The sequence below is a fragment of the Arvicola amphibius genome, chromosome 3 (assembly GCF_903992535.2).
Source record: "Arvicola amphibius chromosome 3, mArvAmp1.2, whole genome shotgun sequence".
Classification (NCBI taxonomy): domain Eukaryota; kingdom Metazoa; phylum Chordata; class Mammalia; order Rodentia; family Cricetidae; genus Arvicola; species Arvicola amphibius.
In genome coordinates this window covers 163,704,273-163,725,267 of record NC_052049.1, presented here as the reverse complement: position 1 = coordinate 163,725,267, position 20,995 = coordinate 163,704,273, and the positions used below count along the sequence as shown (strand labels likewise).

At 45.6% G+C, this 20,995-nt stretch overlaps 1 protein-coding gene across 1 annotated transcript; it reads left to right on the top strand.

Annotated features, from left to right (window-relative positions):
- Positions 1-429: 429 nt before the first annotated feature.
- Positions 430-20,793, top strand: Trim42 (tripartite motif containing 42). The gene is made up of 5 exons (XM_038321081.1): positions 430-770; positions 3,460-4,157; positions 6,137-6,957; positions 11,178-11,402; positions 20,707-20,793. The coding sequence occupies exons 1-5, from the start codon at positions 430-432 to the stop codon at positions 20,791-20,793; spliced, it is 2,172 nt and encodes a 723-aa protein (XP_038177009.1).
- Positions 20,794-20,995: the final 202 nt, after the last annotated feature.

Genomic DNA, 20,995 nt, shown 5'->3' with positions numbered 1-20,995 from the left:
AGAAAGATCACACCTGAAAACTCTGTGAGAACTCGGAGGGTGACAGGTGGCAGCTAAGGTCTCCAGGAGGGTCAGGGTGCCACCATTCCCGTGGAGCTGGTTGCATGGCAAACACCCAGTATGCATTCCCGTGCCAAATACTGGCCCTGGGTGCCTTCCTCTTACCTAGCATGTTGAGGCATGGTGGGAGTCAGGGATTATGACATAAGCAAATGTCCACAGACTGAAATAGGTAAAGCCAGCTCAGAAGCCTCCTAGAAGGGACACCACCTACAAAGGCCTCGCAAACTAGCCAGCTTCCTGCCACAACTCCCAAACTGCCAGCCTCCCTAGAGGGGGCAAGGATCCCTCTGGGGGAGACGTGACCTCAGGAATCTGGTAGAGAAAGTTGTCAAAACCCTAGAGGCCTAGCACCAGAGACTAAGAGCCATGGAGACGGCCATGTGCGTGTGTTCTCCGTGCTGCACCTGGCAGAGGTGCTGTCCTCGGCTCTTCTCCTGTCTGTGCTGCAAGTTCATCTTCACCTCAGAGCGGAACTGCACCTGCTTCCCCTGCCCCTACAAGGATGAGCGGAACTGCCAGTTCTGCCACTGCACCTGCGCCGAGAACCCCAATTGCCACTGGTGCTGCTGCTCCTGGGCCAACGACCCCAACTGCAAGTACTGCTGCACGACCAGCACCAACATGAAATGCTACTACTACGAGAGCCGCTGCTGCCGGAATGCCACCATCACCTTCAGAAGGGGGCTCCTGCGGAGCATCCGGATCTCGTAAGTGCTGCCTGCGCACATCGCGTGCTTGTGTTGGCCAAAAGCAATCAAGAAAGAGGAAAGAAAATCTGGGGAACGCACGCCAGCTGTAGGGACCCCAGAACAGACCAGGGCTTCCTAGAGTGCTCTCTACCTAGGAAAAAAAAATCAATGGTGATTTTGCAGCAGTTAAGTGCACACTAAACATCCCCGGGTGGTATAGACCCCAAGTCCCAAACCCAAGCTCCATCATCTATGTGACTGCATGCCATGTCCTTTGACCTCCAAATGTTCTTCATCTTGCAATCAAGTGATAGCTGATATTTACTGGTCAGCAACTTTGCCAGCCACTGTTTATGGAACCATTCCTCTCCCTCACCCTGTGGCCACTGGACCCAGGAGGGTATTTAAGCTGGGAGATTCTAAATTGCTCAGAACCACACAGCTAGCAAGATGTAGAATCATGACTTGAACCCAGAGCTAGATCAATGGTTCCTACGTTTTAAAAATGCCATATTATAAAATGGAGAGCATGATATGGTATGTGGTCTGTAGCCTGTTAAATGATTTTTTAAAAAAAAAAAAATGCAAACTGTTCTTCAGCTCCCTGTGAACTGCAACATTTACCTGAAGAGTAAGAATTTCTAAGGAGCCACTTTGACCCTAATAACCTGCAGAGGTAACCCTAATCTGCCGGTCACCCCTTCTTTCCCATCCGAAGTCATGACACTCGGGTTTTCAACCACTTGGTAAGGTAGCAACCCCCACATCAAGCACTCAGCTCTTATGTCACATGTCAGGGGACTCAGAAACAAGATGGGATTCCACAGAGGAGGGACGATCACAGCTCAGTCCTGTAAGGTAGCAGGAGGGAGGCTGAAATTGTTGCTTTAAACAGACACCTTGGACATCAGTGGCTCCCTAAAGCAGAAGTGCATTGAAATCCCCTTGGCATCTTTAAAAACACTCACGTTTGGTCTCCACCCATTGACATTTTATTTTTCGCTGATCTTGGGGTACAACTTGGACTTCAAAATTGTGAGAGCTCTATCTCCATCGGGTGACTCTAATGGGAAGAATCTGGTGGTGCTGAGGATGGGACCTGGAAGCTTAGAATGCAGGTGTGAGAACAGGGCAGCACTTAGGAGGGGCTGAACCATGCAGAGAAGCAGCAGCAGAGCATGTCAGCAGGACGGCAAAGCTGCTGGGCCTGGGATCTGCTTTGGCACAGAACCTAGGGGCCCAGACGCCTATTTTTGAGCCTCAGTCTGTTTGAGGGTGGGCAGGGATGCTATACGATGCTAGGAGTCAGCTCAGATGCACTGGTACGTGCCTTCCCACTCTGTCCTCCTGGTCTCCAGACTCTTTCCCGCCCAATCCTGCACAGCATCCTCATTTTTCGCCCACTCTGGTCTGTCTTAGCTTTCTTGGCTTTATTCTCCTCCCCACTCCCTGTCTCATGCACAATTACTCCAGTTCCCTGGGCCATTAACAGGTCTCTTAGTCCTGCTCCCTCTCTCTTCACACAGTATCTCCTCTCCTCTCTCTCTCTCTCTCTCTCTCTCTCTCTCTCTCTCTCCTCTCTCTCCTCTCTCTCTGTTTCTCTCTCTCTCTCTCTCTCTCACACACACACCTCTTATGTTGTCTCCATTTATTATAGACTGATTCTGAGTCTTATCTTTTTATCAAAGAAGTCCATCCAGATACCACATGTACAATTAATGTCATCTAAACGGGCATCTCTAAAAGTTCCTTGCCCCATCCTCTGTTGTTTCCCGGAGGCGGACCCTTGTGTATTGCCGATGGTCTGAAAGTCAGCTCTCAGGGGTTTTAGCACAGCTCAGACTGTCTCTTGCTGTCTTAGAAAGGTCCTTTACTACCTCCCTATGTCTCAGCCCCACATACAACAGTAATGGTCATGTCAACTGCATTCTGGGCACAGCCACCAAAAAGCACCCTTGTAATTGGGCAAGGTTAGATTTATTGATTCATTGTATCAAGCGGGAATGTCCCACTCCAGGCCAGTGTGAGATACCTGGGTAAGAAGGCATCACAGGCCACGGCAGGACGGGGGTTCACATGAGTGAGAATACAGCCAATCTGTTGGGTCTCTTATTCTTGTCTAGAAGGCAGCTAGGACATACGGAGCCCAAATCTGCTTCTGGAAAGAGAAAGAGCAGGCGTCATCACTCACGTTCCTCTGCACAGGAGGGTGGGAGGTTATTTTTGTGGTTTGGACAATGTTCTGGTCTGAGTTGCAGAATCACGCAGTGGTATTAGTTCCACCCGGGTCCATCAAAGTCACTGGGGCCCTGTCCCCTGCTGATGCTCTGTGGTGTCGCTAGCGTGCAGTGGAACATCCAGGCCCAGCTGACCACACCCCACAGCTACCACTCTGCTGCTTTTCTTCCCTCAAAATTAAAATTAGCAGGGGGGCACTGCAGGACTCGGGCTGGATCCAGAGACTGTACTCAGTCCAAATAGGCATTAAATTCGGCTTTAATCATCTTTAAAAACGCTGTGGCATGGGTACCAGGGCAGGTACCAAATGCCTTACTGAGTTTATTTACTAAGAGAGTGAAGGCAAGCCAAGGAGCCAGGCAGCAAGCAGGAGCCTTTTCGTCACCATTCCAATGAGTCATTTCTCTGGCTAGAGCCTTCTGGGGTTCTTGAGTGTGTTCCTGACACCCGTGTTTGCTTTTCCTTTCAGCTCCAAGACCGCCCTCCACATAGGGAGCAGCGACACCCAGCTGGAGGAGCCGAAGTCCATGCCCGCCAGCAGCCACTTGGTGAGCCATCTCACCTGCCCCATGTGCAACCGGCTGCGCCTGCACTCCTTCATGCTGCCGTGCAACCACAGCCTGTGCGAGAAGTGCCTGCGGCAGCTGCAAAAGCATGCCGAGGTCACGGAGAACTTCTTCATCCTCATCTGCCCCATGTGCAACCGCTCGCACTGCATGCCCTACAGCCACCAGATGCACCTTCCAGAAAACTATCTGCGCGGGCGCCTCACCAAACGCTACATGCAGCAGCATGGCTACCTCAAGTGGCGCTTCGACCGATCCTCGGGGCCCATCCTCTGCCAGGTGTGCCGCAGCCGTCGCATTGCCTACAAGCGCTGTGTCACCTGCCGCCTCAACCTGTGCAACGACTGCCTCAAGGCCTTCCACTCGGACGTGGCGATGCAGGACCACGTCTTCGTGGACACCAGCGCCGAGGACCAGGATGAGAAGATTTGCATCCATCACCCATCGAGCCGCATCACCGAGTACTGCCGCAGCGACAACCAGCTGCTCTGTACCTTCTGCAAGATCGCTTTCCACAATGGCCATGACACGGTCAGCCTCATAGATGCCTGCTCCGAGAGGTCTGCAGCCCTCTTCAGTGCCATTGCCAAGTTCAAAGCAGGTCCTGGTCGGTTTCCCACTCCCCTTCAGGGTAACTCCCCACTGTGGAAAAGGTCGGAAGTTGGTGTGGAGCACCTGTTAGGGAGCCTTACTCCATGTGGTGGAAAAATCCAGACACTGGGAGACCCTGACATGGCCAGCAAGTCACTGTCATGGCGTCCATGACAGCTAACACCAGCCATTAGTGTCACTAAGTCACTGCGTCTTTGTGACTCAGTTTTTTCATCTATAAAATGGGAAGGATAATGGTAGCTCCCTCATTGGGTTGCTGTGATCAGAGTCAGCCTTGTGAAACAAGCCCTCAGCCTCTCTCCACAGCCTGCGGGGCAGGGTGCGGTGGCAGGGTCACCACTGTGGAGTATAAGTTCATAAAGCTCTTTCAGTCTTTGTCACAATCTTCCTGAACTTTGGCCTCGTTTCCCCAAGGGGAAAAATGAGGAGTTTTCTCCAGTCTGACGTTCTGTTTGTTACTAAACATGGAGGTTATTTTTATCTCCCACCTCCTGGTTTCTAGGGGGAATAATTAATCTAATCCTGAGAGTCATCTTAGTTGAAGGTATCTACCATGACCTTTCTGTCAAAGTTGTAGGCCAGGAATTCAGGCAGCTGCTAATGGATACATAGTAACAGTAAAAAAACTCCAAAACAGCCAGTAATACTCTGCCCAGCTTCTGTTTTCCTTCTGCCTGCATGTTCACAGTTATTCATACTGGCTATAGAATACAATTTCTACAGAGGAACTGACCCTGGTTTTTATACTGGAGCCAAGTAAATGATATTTCATAAACTTTAGTAAAGTGTTCATAATTTCTGAGTGTGTCTCCACCAGGCCAGACATGTCTTCGTCCCCAGTGAGACCTCGAAATCCATTTAGGGAAATGGCTCCTTCTAGAGAGGGCCATACAAGCCTTTTCCTTTCTGTTCGCTTGTTTGCTTTTGTTTCTCAAGCCAGGGTTTCTCTATGTAACAGCTCTGGCTGTCCTAGAACTCACTTTGTAGACCAGGCTGGCCTTGAACTCACAGAGATCCATCTGCCTCAGCCTCCCGAGTGCTGGGATTAAAGGTGTGTGCCACCACTGTCAAGCCTTTTCCTAATTACGTTTTCTATTGCTGTGCTAAAATACCATGGCCAAAAACCACTCAGAGGAAAGGATTTACTTTATTTTACACTTCCTCATCATAGTCTATAATTGAAGAAAATCATGGCAAGAACTTAAGGCAGGAACTTGGAAGCATATACTGAAATGGAAGCCATGAAGGAATGCTGCTCATGGCTTGCTCTCCCATTGCTTGCTCAGCCTCTGATTTTATACCATCCAGGGCCACTTACCCAGAAGGCACCACCCACAGGGAGTTAGAGCCCTCCTACATGACCCCAGGATGTATTTAAGCTGACATAAAACTAGCCAGGATACCTTTGGAATATTCCATGTCCGGTCCCAATGATCATACAGGGTAGATGCTAAAATCCCCTCCATAGATAAGACAGCTGTGCTTAATTAAAGTGGTCAGCACAAGGCAGCCAGTGAGTCACATCCCCACCCAGTCTCCAGCACCAGCGCTAGTGACAAGACACCTCTACACATAGAATGCTGGGTAGCTGGGGTGGGGCCCCAGGGCTACCTACAGGGAGCTGCTAATGGATACATAGTAACAGGAGGAGCCCACTGTCAGTGCTGAAGATCTCCAGACCAGTCTTTGTAAGGCAGCACTGAGCAGCCATCAGAAATTTCTTTCTTTCTCTGCTACAAGAGAAACGTAAATCAGGGCAAAATTATACCTGAGACATGGAGAGGAAGGACAGAGGGCCCTTTCTTTCAGAAGCCTGTCCTAGCCTGTGTCAGCCCACCTCCAGATGTCTTTCCTTCCCCTCTCTCCAGTCGTTTCCTTTGAGCCTGCGGAGATTTGCTCCAGTTTGACAGGGCTTTGACATCTGGGAAGATGAAAATTTTCACAGTAGCCAACTTCATTGCTTTTCAGTCCGATATGAAATTGATAACGACCTGATGGAATTCAACATTTTAAAGAGCAGCTTTAAAGCCGACAAGGAGGCGAAGCGGAAGGAGATCAGAAACGGGTTCCTGAAACTGCGAGCCATCCTTCAAGAGAAAGAGAAGGTCATCATGGAGCAGATAGAGAACCTGGAGGTGTCCAGGCAGAAGGAGATCGAGAAGTACGTGTACATCACCACCATGAAGGTGAACGAGATGGACGGCCTGATCGCCTACTCCAAGGAAGCACTGAAGGAAACGGGACAGGTGGCCTTTCTGCAGTCAGCTAAGATCCTAGTGGACCAGATCGAGGAGGGCATCCAGAACACCTTCAGGCCGGACCCTCAGCTGCGGCTGCACTCCCTACACTGCATCCCCTTGGATTTTGCTGAACTCTCCAGTGCCATCCACGAGCTCTTTCCCACGGGACCTAAGAAGACTTGCTCCTCGGGGGACTCTCTCCCTTCCCAGTATCCTATCCACTCAGAAATGATGATCACCAGGAAGGTCACATTCAGCACCCACAGCTTTGGCAACCAGCAGATATACCAGCGAAGCTCCTCCTTGATGTCCTTCACTGCCGCTAACGACAAGGCCAAGATGGGAATAGAGGCCTTTGGGAGGGCTCAGTCTGCTGCGCCTGCCAAACCAACTGACGGCCTCTATACCTACTGGAGCGCCACGGGGGAGACCCAGCCCCCACAGAACAGTAATAGCTTCCACAACTGGTACTCATTCAATGACGCCTCTGTGAAGCCCCCGGGCCCAATTGTCATCTACCAGACTCTGGTGTATCCAAGAGCTGCCAAGGTAAGATAAAGGGATGGTGTGGGGCACAGAATGAAAGCAGGGGGTCAGAAAAGGTTGCCCATACCTCTTTGGCCTCTAGAATGTGGTTGCTTGAATCTGCTCCTCTAGACCCCGGGTCAGCCTAGCCAAATAACGTAGGGTTCTGAATGTTCCTTAGTCCATTTGGGTAATGGAATCACAGTGATAGGTGCATGTAAACCCCCAGCCCTGCTTGACTGAAAGAGAAACGTGCTGAGAGGCAGGGGTGGAGGCAGGGGGATCCCAGGGTCTTTCTCATCAGCTAGTCTAGTGGAAATAGTGGGATTCCAAGTTCAGTGACATTGTGTAAGAAATAAATAAATATAAATAAGTAAAGAAGTAGAATAATAATGCGATAGAGAAAAAGAAGATAGTATCAACCTCTAGTGTGATCTTCACACTAACGTAAAAGTCAAGTGACCACACATTCACATACACACATTCATACCCACCATACCATAAGTAAATAAAAACTTTAATTAATTAATTACTTAATTAAGAAAAGAAAGAAGAAGCAAAAAATAAGAGAATCAAGTTGGAACCAAAGCAAGTTTCAAAATGGCTTGGGAGATCCTGAAAGTGGGAAGCAGTCCAGGAATGGGTTAGAAATGCAGTCTCCCCTGGCTGCCAGCTGTATGCTCCTCTCAACAGCTACCTCTCTGAAATTCAGACTCCCCATGGTTTGAAAAGATTGGAATGACAATGCCCAGGGAATTTCCAGTTCCCTGATGATATCCATCTTTTCTTTTAGGGGCCATGGGGAAAGTAGGGCATCTCACAGATAAGACAAGACTTGCCATTGGCCTGCTTGAACTTACGTGGACAAATGGTCTTTCCCTTCTCATCTCTCTGAAATCCACCTGAGCTTAAACTGAGTTGCTTAAGGAGTACCTTATTCAAATTCAGAGAGGCAAAGGGTTGCTGGGCAACTAAATATTGAATTAGAGAGTTTCTTGATTCTTTCGTGATTCCTACAGGGACATATCTCCCATGTTAGTCTGTGGCCTGCTTCCATATGGCAAAACTCATCTTCTGATCCTCTGCCAAAGATAATAGACTTCTTGATGTCTAGACTCATGGTTTCCAAACACCAACATTTCCTGAAGACTTGTTAGAAGGTAGACTCTGTGTCATCCAGTGGTGTAGGAGGGTCTTTTTTCTATGTGTTGCTTTCATTTGGTTGAATAAAGAAAACTGCCTTGGCCTTTTGATAGGGCAGCCCTTAGGTGGGCGGAATAGACAGAACAGAATGCTGGGAAAAAGGCAGTGTGGCAGACGCCATGCTTCTCCTGCCCAAGACGGACCCTGGTTAGACTCATTCTGATAAGCCACAGTCAAGTAGCAATACAGATTAATGGAGATGGGTTAAACAAATATGTGAGAGTTAGCCAATAAGAGGCTAGAAACAATGGGCCAGGCAGTAATTTAATTAATACAATTTTGGTGTGGTTATTTTGGAGGTCTAAGTTAGCCAGGCGGTGGGACACAGCCCGCTGCTCCTCCTACAACAGAGTGGTGCCCAACATGGGGCTTGAACCCACGACCCTGAGATTAAGAGTCTCATGCTCTACTGACTGAGCAATTCTCCCATACCAATCCAGTTTCAGGGCCTCAGAGTCTGTCTCTCACAGCCTATGTGTTACCAATGCTGCTGTCTGCAGAATGCACTTTAGTGGTAGAGTCTAAACACAAGAAAATGAAGATCACGCAGAGTCCGAGTTTTATCTTCCTGTTCTTCAAGACACTTTAATCTTTGCTTCAGAGGCTAAAACTAATATCACAAGAGCTGTATGAGGTAGAACAGAGCCTTTCTAGAGACCCTCAAACACAACACAGTGTTCTTCCCTGTCCTTCACCCAAGATATGCCTGAACCTGCAGGGCCTAGAGTACAGGTGACATCAGTGAACTCTGGTGACAGTGGGTCTCAGCTCAGTGCCAACTCAGGCTTACAGAGAGTCCACAGCTCCTGATATGAAGCAAAGGCCTGGTGGGTTCTGTTCCATTCTTCAGCTTGGAGAAGGTACCTGTGCTGCCTAAACTTACCCCGGATAAGCTTGAGGGGGCAGACAACCAAGACAAGTCACTGCCACCTCACCTATGACCAGACAGTGATTTAATGTATAGTAATAATAATAATAATAATAACAATAGTAATAATAAATAATGAAGACCCCTGTTCTAGAGTCATGACATGGGCCTTTCCCAGGATTCATTGTGCTCTGCAATGAAAATGATGAAGTCTATTTTGACATCATCCCCAAATCTTCAGGGTTTCTGCATACAAAATGTTCAAGTTGGTCTTAAAAGTTATTAGTATGAGTTGCAAAATCCTAGAGATTTTTAAATTCAATTTGGTTTCTAGAAATAATCCAAATTCCCATTCCCTTCCTAAGAAATTACAAAAAAAAATCAGATGAGGATTTATGCCCCAAAATATTCATTGTAGCATCTATTTGAAATAAAACTAGAAAAAACCTGACTACTCAGCTATATAGAAGAGGGCAGTTATTTCTGGAACAGTTTGATTTCTTTTTTTAAGTTTCATTACATGTATTTATTTTATTTGGTTTTGTGTGTGTGTGTGTGTGTGTGTGTGTGTGTGTGTAAGAGAGAGAGTCTGTGTGTATATGTGTGTATATGTGTGTAAGAGAGAAAGAGTCTGTGTGTGTATGTAAGAGAGAGAGAGAGAGAGAGAGAGAGAGAGAGAGAGTGTACATGTGAAGGTCAGAGGACAATGTGAGTCAGTTCTTGCCTTCCACTGAAGGAATCCTGGGGGTCAAAGTTCAGGTTGTCAGGCTTAGCAGCAACCGCTTGGCTCCCTGAGCCTTCCTGCTGGCCTGTATGGGAGGTCTGAAAGACAGTGCCTTACCAGACTTTTGACGGTATAAAATATGTGAAGTGTAATTAAGAGAACAAGTCAAAGCCCTGCAATCCCATTGCATTAGTATGTTGGCATCTCCCAACAGGAGAGACACTGGAATGAACCAACCTAAGGATTAGGAGGATGTTTATCTTCTTCTCTTATATTTTTCTACATTTCCAAAGCATGTTATCAAAAATGTGTTTGTTGGGATAAACAAAGAAAATTAGTTAATTTTACTTGCTGGGTTAATTTACTTAGTACTCATAAAATTATGCATTAGTTATACCTATGACATTTAACTGTAGCCAAAAATATAATAAAAGTATTAGAAATCTGCTTTTTTTCTGAGACAAAGTTTTTAGTTTTCTCTGTGTATCCCTGGCTGTCTTGGAACTTGCTCTGTAGACCAGGTTGGCCTCAAACTCAAAATCCACCTGCCTCTGCCTTCCAAGTGCTGAGATTCAAGGTGTGGACCATTGCCACCAGGTTGAAATGTGATTTTAAAATACTTTTTTTTTAAGTTTAGGGCTAGCAAAATGGCGGCACTTACCACCAAACCTTACAACCTCAGTCCTGTCTCAAGGACCCAGGAGGTGGAAGGAGAGAACAGAGTCCAGCAAACCATCCTGTACCGTCCACATGTACTCCATGGTATTTGGTATGGTGTGAGTGCACACATGCACACACGCACATGTGCACACACACAATAAATGTGAAAACACTATTGTCATAAATTTTTCTATGTCAAATCTTATCTGCTCTTTAAGACTTGTTACTGAATCTCTTCTCAGAAGCTCATATCTTCTGATTTGAGTACAAACATTCTGTCTCCATTGTTGAGTATTTCCTCATGAGTAGAGAAGGAAATATTTTGCATCCCAGAACACTATAAAGGGCTAAGGGACAAGTGTGTCACTCTCCCATGGTCTGTGACTCACTGGAATTTGCCAAATGTATCCTTTCTGTGCCTATAAAGTGGGAGGATGAAATCTGCCTTCTGGAGGTTTCTGAGGATTACCGGATTTGGAGATAGAAGTGTCTGATGTGAGCGCTGATGCACGAAAGGCATCTGGTAAACCACATCCACGGCCATTGCCTCTGTGCCGACTGACCGTAACAGAACCCTGAATAACAACCCCCTGTTCCCGAAATCCATAATGTGTAGCACACCAGGCCTCTCCAGAGCTTCACAAGACCCTTACCCAGGATCTAACTCAAAGCCCTCAGCAGCAATAGACGATGGGGTCAGATTGCACACAGCCAACAGCACAGGTCTTTACGGGAAGGACAGCAGAGGGATGTGTATCTGTGCCGTGTTCACACACCCATTTCTCCTAGGTTTACTGGACATGCCCAACAGAGGACGTGGATTCCTTTGAGATGGAATTCTACGAGCTCGTTACCACCCCTCCTAACAATGTCCGAACAGAGCTCTGTGGACAAATCCGGGACATCATGCAGCAGAACCTGGAGCTGCACAACCTCACCCCCAACACAGAGTATTTGTTCAAGGTTAGAGCCATCAACGACAACGGTCCCGGGCAGTGGAGTGACATCTGCAAGGTACTGTCTACATTCATTTCTTAGGTAGAGTTTTTTTATTATTATTATTACTTGGGCTTCTTGATTCTTAAAAATTATTAGAGGGGCCCATGCATGCACACATGCACACACATGCATGCCACGTGTGCGCATGGATGTCAGAGGAGGACAACTTGCAAAAGTCAGTTTCAACTTCTCTCACGTGGGTCCTGGGGATCAAATTGAGGTCGTCTGGCTTATTGTCAAGAGTCTTTGCCAGCAGAGCCATTTCTCTGGCCCTTCAAATGGGAATGCCTTGATAGAGTTCAGAATTGGCTTAAAGATCATCTGAAACAACAGAGAATTCTGCCTTCTAGCCCAGAAAACTACTTTGGTCTCAGCCAGAAGCAGGGCTGCTGGTCTCCAACAACCTATGCAGACTGAGGAAGCAGCCTGCAGGTTTGATGATGGTAGGTTCTGCTGAGCCCAAAACCACTTGTTCTAGGCTTTATGTTAGAATACAGAAATTCAGAGTTAAAAACCAAGCTTAATCCTTATTCCCACCACAGTCAGGGGCTAGTAAACACGCCATGGTTGTACGCGAAGAAGAGTAATTACTGTCTGAAAAACAAACACCCTACAAAGACGAGGTGTGAAATTTAGCAGAGGCAGGACAGCCAGTTAAATCAGAATTTCTCGCAGACAGCAAATAAAACTTGTGGTACAAGTACACCTCATGTAATATTTAAGACATATTTATACTAAAATTATTTTTGGTTCATCTGGGAGTTAAAAAACAGACACTGAACAATTCAGGTGAGCTCCATAAAGCAAGGAGACAAACTATTCTTCTTTGTATTGGAGAGCTGTTTCCTCTTCAAGTTCCCAAGTGACATACACTCATGAATGTCATTGGATTGATATTAAGAATACCAGAACTACCAAGAGCTCTCTTACTATGTAACTGTGGAGATGCTCTTTGGAATCTCAATAAGTCTTAGAGGCTCTTTAAGTAGTAAAAAGGATGTGCCTATTCAGTTAGGGTTTAGAAGAAGACTTACAGCCTCAAGAGACTTCTTCTAAGATACATCTAGAAGACACATGTCTGTCTGATTTGATGTCCACACAAACTAGAAAGTTGTCATCCTCTCCTCCTTTTTTGTCCCCTCACTTTCCCTTTCCTCTCCTCCCCACCCTTTTCTCCCTTCCTTTCTTCTCTCCTCCCTCCTCTCACCTCTGCTTCCTTCTTACTCTCTTCTTCCATTTTCCCCTCCTCTTTCCTTCTCTCCCCTCCCCTCCCCTCCATTCTCTTCTCCTCCTCTCTTGTCTGCTTCTCTCTGAATCTCCCTCATTTTGGTCACCCCTCAGTTTCTTCTCCCCTAAATCCAGCTTTCATGTAGTTTTGGATAGTCTCAATCCCTGCTCTGAGTGATCCAGTGGCTCAGTACCCAACAGTATGGTTAATCACACTTTAGCTACTTGGTCAGATGTTTGAGGGAAAGAATCTGATTGGTCGTTGTCTCTAATAATGATGAAGAATGGGAAATAAGGGCAGGGCAGGTGTATGCAATCTGCAGAGTGGGACTATCCCCATACCACCTGCTGTCATGCCTCCCTCCCCTTCCCACAGAGGTCAGACACACACCCAGGAAGTGTGATGAGAATTCCTACCTGGCAGCTCTTGAGCTGTTCCTCAGCCAGCCTTGCTGCCTGTTGGTCTGCCCCTCACTCCAGAGCCCGAAAGCTTCACAACCATTACTACAAACTGTACTCTATGCTCTGACTATGGATTTTTCCTTTAATCTCATTCCATCTGCCTTCTCAGCCTTTTAGAATCCCTCGAAAATGTCTTGCTCATGAAGGGCACTCAGTAGTTATTAATTTTTTTAATGAATCATCTGTCGTCTCTAGGAGTGAGGATTGGGGACGGAGAGAGAAATCGAGGACTGTCATCCGTCTGCCATCTTACCCTCTGGAGTCTCTTCATCTCTCTCACACTGTGACCTCCTTGCAAACAAAGTTCTTGCCTAATTCATCTTTCTCCCTGCTATGGTGCTTACCAAAGCAGTTTATCTACAGCAGCTTCTTAACGGTTATTGAACGAATACATGAGTAAAAATGTAACCAAACAAATGGATATACAAGTGAATGTCTAAATTAAGGAGTGAAGAAATAAATTGATAAATAAAATTAATAATCGCGAAGCATCATAAGATGCCGGAAAACGGAATGTTTTATACAGCCAGTTAAGGAATAGCATCTCCTTAAAATTGTCTTTATGCGATTAATTTGCCCTCGATGAAAGAGAGGGCAATGCGTTCCTGTCTCTTTGCTTTTTCATACAATATCTAAATGAGCAGAACCCTAATTAATGAGGTTTTCTGGACGCTTCATTGTTATCCGACTCAAGGAGCTACGGTATAGATTTTTCCTTCAGAAGTAATTCTTTCCGCCCTTCTTTGTGGTTCTATTAGCATTCCAGAGGAAACACTGGCTTCCTTAACACTTGTCATGATTTGCATAAGTAAAGGCTTCAACAGCAAATGAAAATAAGATGGTGTGTTTGAATGACATTTATAAAGCTTCATAAAAGTAATGACTTTAGCTCTTTCCTATAAAACCGAAATTTTTTCCTTTGGCACTGGTGCTATGCATATTTCTGAAAGGTTTCATTTGAATGCTGCAAGGAGGTAGCATAATCATTTCTCATCCAAGCCGCCATGCTTCCGTCATATGGACCTTTATAAAAGACGAGAAATAGAACCTTTTATATTTGATTTGCATAGCCTAAGACTTGTTGATTTTATTTAAGAAATTTTCTTTGGCACATAGTGCAGTACGTGAAACAAGAAAATTAGTTATGTAACACTTTAAAGGTCTCATCTGAAGGTCAAATCTGTGTCAGACACTGTATCTCCATTATCACTGATGGTCTCAGATACTCAGATTTTACAACAAGGAGGAAGCTCAGCTGGAGGAAGCAAAGGAGGTGGGGCTGAGTTGAACCTAGGTCTGTGCGTATTTACAGCCAGGGCTCTAGCCAGGAGCCAGAGCTTCCCAGACCATAATCAACAGTAAATAAATCTAGGAGTGAGCTCAGTCCTGGAGATGGAACACCTGACTGAGGAGGAGGCTATCAAAGCCTGAGAGCTGTTTATTTGATAGATCCATTGTTGTTACTGGGACAGTTACATATTGAAAAGAGCCTTGGATTAGGGCTCATGTTCCTGAGTCCAATCCCAGCACCACCAGCTGACCAAACTCCATGACAATGGACACTGTGTTGGTTTTCCTGGTTCCTTATTGCTCATGGTTTCCACCTCGAAGCCTCTAACATCAGAGAGCTCAATGGTCTATTTTGGAGGACAGATAAATGTGTTTTGCGCAGTTCCCGTGTCTGTTGGCCTCCGTTTCTCCTCCTGATCCTCCCGTGGGTCTACCCACTGACCACTTCCCATTCCTAACTATCACCTCTTCCTCTTTCCACTGTCTCTCCACATGCCTTCAATCCTGATTAGCCTAACTGCACATCTGTGTGTGTGCTTCCCTTGGACTGTGACAAATTAGCTGCTAAGCAGCACAACTCATCGCATTTCTGCAGCTCGGGAGTCCAAAATGCTTCCCATTGCCTAAATCAAAGCCTTCAGTGTCTGGATTCTCCTGTGGAGGGGTTTCCGAGGAAGAACCTGCTCCCTTGCCTTTTCCTGGCTACTCACATTTCTTAACTCATGAGCCTTTCCTCCTTCTGCAAGACATCAACTTCCAACCAGGTCCTTCTCCACCACCAGACCTCCCTCAGACTCCCTCCTGCCTCTACCTGCCTCTCCCACCACCCCACCCAAGGAGCTATTATAACGCTGAGCCCATGATGATGGAAAAATCTCCCATTCCCAAACAGCTCACTTAATTATCCTCAGGTCCCCTTTGCTGTGGAACGAGGGTTCAGACAAAGTTGTATGTGAGGGTCCATTGAGGGTCCTGCCACTCAAATCTATAAATTGGATTACTAAATTACATCAGATTTAAAGGTAAAGCCTCGAGCCTGGCAGTGCTCACTAACTGATGCTTTCCTGGGTCTTTAGAGCCCTTCCGAGAATGCAGACGCCCATGTCCCCAGGCAGTCTCAAAGTCCTTCTCCATTGGTCAGTCCCTCAGTATCTATGTGCTCAAGCAGCCATTTTTAGTCTCCCTGGGTCTCTTCAGGGCCCCCTCCTGAGCCAGCGAGGCAGCTGGGACTTGGACACAGAACAGGGCGGCCTGTTTGCCACAAAGCCCCGACCATTCCTCCCCGCAGGCTGTCATACATCTTAAAGGTTGAGGTTGAAGGACAACCCATGTGGCTGACACTGTATCACCTGCAGGACTGACACCTCCTCCCTAGATGCCTACTCAGGCTCACGCTCAGTGGCTCCGGGCCCTGAAGAACGGACACACTTTGCAATTCTCTGTGACCTAGGGCTTACTGTTTTCCAAAGAACCCGAAATGTACCTGTAAGTCAATCTCCTGGTCCTTCTCTACCCGCCCTGCAGCCAGAGAAGCTTGACCCCTGAGAACAAGTATAACTCCATCTCAGGCTGAGTCTGGTTTGCTTTTGAACTTTGTGTTTACAAGGTTTGTTTGATATTATACCTCTCAACCATCTGTACTGATTTTTGCAGGACATTTCCTGATTTTTATATTCTAGTTTATAATATCTGTCCTAAGAAGGGTTTACTTGTATCTCTTTGCTTTTGTGTGTTTTTATAAGATATGTAATGCTATGTCACTAATCCACACAAGAGCGTTATATTCATCTTTTCTCCCCTTACCCTTTTTTTCTAAACACTGTGTTTGAATGATCCACCTACATCAGTGGTTCTCAACCTTCCTAATGCTGTGACCATTTAATACAGTTTCTCGTGTCATGGTGCCCCCCAACCGTGCTACTTCATAACTGTAATTTTGCTACTGATACAAAATGTAAGGTAAATATCGGTGTTTTCCGAAGGTGCTAGGTGACCCCTGTGAATGGTCAAAAAGGTGTCCCTACAGGTTGAGAACTGCTGATCTACATCACTATGGATATTTTGTCCCTGAATTGCTGATGCTATGCCATCCATCCTAGTGTGTATGTGTTTCTTGCATGCCATCAGTCTGCTCCGTGTGGACACCCAGGTTCCCTCCAATAATGCTGTGACAGGCAGCATGTGACAGCTAGTAGGAGGGACGGAGGCATAAAATCTCTCTGATTTTGGTATGGGTCAGGTAGAGCTACAGTAACAAGTTGCTATAGCTCAGGGACCCTTAGACAACGGGAAGTCTTCCCCACTGTGCTCCGGAGTGATCTTTGTCCACATCCCTAAGGTCTACACTCGATTCCTTTTGTAAGAATAGCAGCTGGGCTAATGACCTCATGTTAACTTCATTACCTCTTTAAAGACCTTGTTCCAACAGAATCGTATCTGAGGTGCTGGAGATTAGGATAACGATATGTGAATCCAGAGGGATACAATTCATCTCATATAAGAAATGCACTATGACTGAAATTTCTGAGTCATGAAATAGGGGGTATACTTCATTTGGCCACGCCCATGGCTATTTCCATAAGAAAAGAGGGCCCTTAAACCCTATGTTTCACCTGCATCTATCAAGATCTCTTCTGTTTTTCTCCCTGATAGCTATGCCATCTGACATCATTTTCTACACTTCATTTCAAATGCTTTTTCCCTTCCAGGGTTCGTTCTGTAAGCACGCCCGCCCTCTGCCCACTTCTCTACTGCACACACCCCTCCATTGGTGAATCACGGGATGCCACATAGTCCAGATGATGCTTTTAGACACTGCTGATATTTCCACTCCTCAGATATTTGTCTATCACCTTTGCTCATATTGTACTCCACAAAGCAGCAGAAGTCTTGAACTTTGATATATTGAAGCCACAATTTTTTCCCTTTGGTTTGACCTTTTGGGGTGCTGTTTAAAAAGTCCTTGCCTTGACTTAGAGTGCAAAGATAATCTCCTCCATATCCTTTTACTAAATTTGTAGTTTCGCTTATCAAGTTCTTTGCACACAGAGTCTACCTTTGAATGTAATGCCAAGAACAGCAGTATCCTCTCTCCACAGCTGAGCCTATTTACTGATGCTATTGCCCAGGATTGCCTTAACTCCATAGAGTAGGGTCAAGGTGCTGCTGTGATCTTATATTCACTACCCATATATGTAGGGGTTCGTTTCTGAATCCCCTAGTATATCTCAGCATTATGCTTTCTGCTTTGACAAAAAAAAAAAAAAGCAGAAATGCATGTAAGGTAAAGACAACATTGTATATATGTTGACATACCAGCTATTGCTGGGCAAAAATGGAGATAATATATACATGTACCCCAATCAAGGTGAACTGAAAACTGTAAGCTGCACACAGAGCCACCAGGCAGTGAAAGCAGCTAAGGGTGATGTGAGTTATGGGGTTTGGAACCGAAGAACGGAAGCCTCGAGGTTTTTGTCTCAAACTGGAGTGAAAACGTTCAAAGATAAAGGCTGAGTAGAGCATATAAGAGCCTCCACTTGCGCAGGTACCTCTCTGCTTTGACTGGCTCTTAACGTCAGCTCTGTGCTGCTATGAGAAAGTGCCAGGCATCCCCATTACCTTTGTTTGTTTTTAAAAACCTAAATTAGTTAACCTTGGAGGCTGATTTATTTATACAAATTTTGAAGGAACTCACTGTGCTTCTTTTTTTTAAAATTCTTTTTTAAATCCAGACAGAATTTGATTAGAAAACCAGTGAGCAATTAATTGGAAGGCAGTTGATATGTTTGCCGTATGTCTGAACATTTATGCAAACATTTATGAAGTTTTCTGGGGTCTTCAACCCCATGTTCCTGGGTAAACTATGTAGTTTCACGAGCTAATGAACAGCATGACACCGTGTCATGTGTGCTAAATTTGTTATGATTTTAGATGCAGAATCACATAGTAAGCCAGTGGTTATATGAAAAGATAGATTTACTGATTTGCTTATTGGAATGTTTCACCATGCGTATGTATATCAACAGACATTGTGCCCGCTAAATATATCTAGAAAGATAAAAAAGTGAATAGTGCACAAACTTATATTCTGAATGTTTGTTCTTTGTTTTAGTATATTCCTAATAGATGGCTGGCTCAGTGGAACTACTGTCCTCTGTAGATAAATCTGAATTCTGGCAAATCTTTATAGACTCTATTATTTGATTCGACTTGTTTTTCCAGGTATATAATCTCATTATTTATAAGTAATGGTGATTTTATCTCTTCCCTCACAGTCTTTGAGTTTATATTTCTTTTGCTTTCCTAATCGCTTTAGCGAGAGCCTTGAGTCATACATAAAATGGCAGCAGTGATAGCAGATACACTTGTCATTTGCTGATGCTAAACTTTCTCCCTTGTCTTAATGGTTTTTATTAAGTTTTTAGGTTTATAGCCTTTAAGTTAAGGAAAGGCCCTCTGACTTCCAGGTTTCTGTGAGCTTGTGCGTAAAAATTATTTATTCGCATGGTTTGACATAATTGCATGATTTTTCTCCTTTAGGTCATTATTAATGAAGTAAATTATGATTTTTTTTCTTGGTTTGGTTTGGCTATGGTGCTAGAAACTAAACCCAAGGACCTGGCTCATGCTAAGCCCAAGCTCTATCCTAAGCCTCTCCCAGCATTATGGTTGTCTCTTCTGATGCTGGATTCTACTAAGCTTCGTGAACTAAGTCCTTGGTTATCACCACGTATTGTTTGACTGTGCCACTGTAACAGCTGTTTCCGTTGCCTTAGGTTTGGTCTTATACGATTGCATCTGTGGTCATAAGTGAACTGGCTGCATCACTGTGTGCCCGCACTGTTTCTATTTGATTCTAGAATCGGGTTTTCAAATCGAGCTTCCAGGAGCTGGTGAGCCTTCACGCGCCTCTCTTTTCCCAGAACAACCCCATCACGCAGCTCCAGCGTGATCCTCTTGGAGAGTGCTGAGTCAGGCTCTTGGGACGAGGAGACACCAACTGTAATTTCAATTCCAGTAGCATTTCAAGTCTGTCTTCCTGCTTCTTCTGGCCTCTGTTCTGTCTGATTCTCTTATTCATAAACACTCTTCAGCCCCCTCTGTCCATTCCATTATCCAGTCTGTGTCTTCAAAGATCCCTACTATAGTTTAAGACAAAACTTTAAAATATCTACTTTTTAATGAAGTTCCAAACCCCATAACTCACAGTACCATTAGGCTTCTTCCACTATCCCCAGTAGCTCTGTATGTATCGTATATTTTTGTTTCATCGTTATCAGGATTATATCTATGTATCACCTCTATTTTTGCTCAATATAAATATAAAGGATTTTAAAAATTATCATAGAAACTTTATGCTTTTTTTTCTTTTTTTTCTCCACCAAATCCAACCCACCCCCATGTATTCATTCATCAATGTTGTATGGGCAGTGGGATCTTTCATCCCAACTTTTGTCCCTAAATACCTTCTCACTAAATGTGGATTAGGGGATGGTAATGTTACCAGGTCAGAGAAGTGAAGAGGCCCACCACCTTCAAAGTAAGCTATGGCAACCACGATGAAGCTGAGCTCTGAGGTTACTGAGAAGATCCTGCTGCCCAGTACAGTCCGCCTTCCCCAGGTAGCACTGATTCCACTCTGCCCTGCAGAAGCGCGTCTAGCCTTTGAACACCGCTCAGAGCGGCACTACTCATAGATGCAGTTTTATGTATCTGTGTTTTTCTCACCACGTTCTTCAAGGAGGCTGTAGATGAGTGTCCCTTTGTGGCTGGTCCTGATGGACCGTTCACTTACCAAAGTCAGTACAAAGCATTCCCATTTGTATAAAAAGGGGGGGGGGGGACTGAGCATCTTACAAATTAAGGTCTCTTCATCTTTCATGCACATCTCTCAGAACCTGTTCTTTGCCTCAGGCAAAGTCGAGACTACAGAGATTCCAAACAAACAAAAGGCCTGTCATTTCCCCAGAGCAGGTCACTCCAAGTTTACTAAAGAAACCAAACGCCTCGGCTGAAACTTAGAACTGGTGAGAGATGGGAAAGAAACAGAACGTTCCAGAGGCTGGAGTGGGGTTCTATAAGAAAGCCTGCCCACATCTGGTTATATGAACTGCCTTTAAAGAAGTAAAACTTAATCTGTATAGCAGCGATGCCAGCACACAGCAACTGTGGGCGCTGGGAAAGCTCTGTGCTACCCTGAGGCTGGGTCTCTTCATCTCTAAGGGGGACGGGCCGTTCAGGCTTTCCACAGTTGTCAGGGTGTAAGGAGTGGGCCTGTGTTCTAGGGGCTGGTGTCCCTTTGTGGCCGGTCCCATGCACTCTTTGCTTCCTGTTGCAGGTGGTAACACCAGATGGGCGTGGGAAGAACCGAGCTAAGTGGGGCCTGCTGAAGAATATCCAGTCTGCCCTGCAGAAGCGCTTCTAGCCTTGAACACTGCTCAGAACTGCACTGCTCAGAGATGTAGCTTTATGTATCCACATGTGTTTTTCTCACCACGTTCTTCAAGGAGGTTGTAGATGAGTGTCTCCAGTACCTCCGGGTTTTCCAAAAGGAGTCTCCTAAAAGCCAATAAAAGGAAATGTCTGACGTCATTACCTGCTGTAATTGTCTCATTATGCTGAAACTA

Coding starts and splice junctions, on each gene's coding strand:
- Trim42 (XM_038321081.1), top strand. CDS start 430: ATGGAGACGGCCATGTGCGTGTGTTCTCCGTGCTGCACCTGGCAGAGG. Junction 771..3,459: donor CTGCGGAGCATCCGGATCTC/GTAAGTGCTGCC, acceptor TTTTCCTTTCAG/CTCCAAGACCGCCCTCCACA. Junction 4,158..6,136: donor CATTGCCAAGTTCAAAGCAG/GTCCTGGTCGGT, acceptor ATTGCTTTTCAG/TCCGATATGAAATTGATAAC.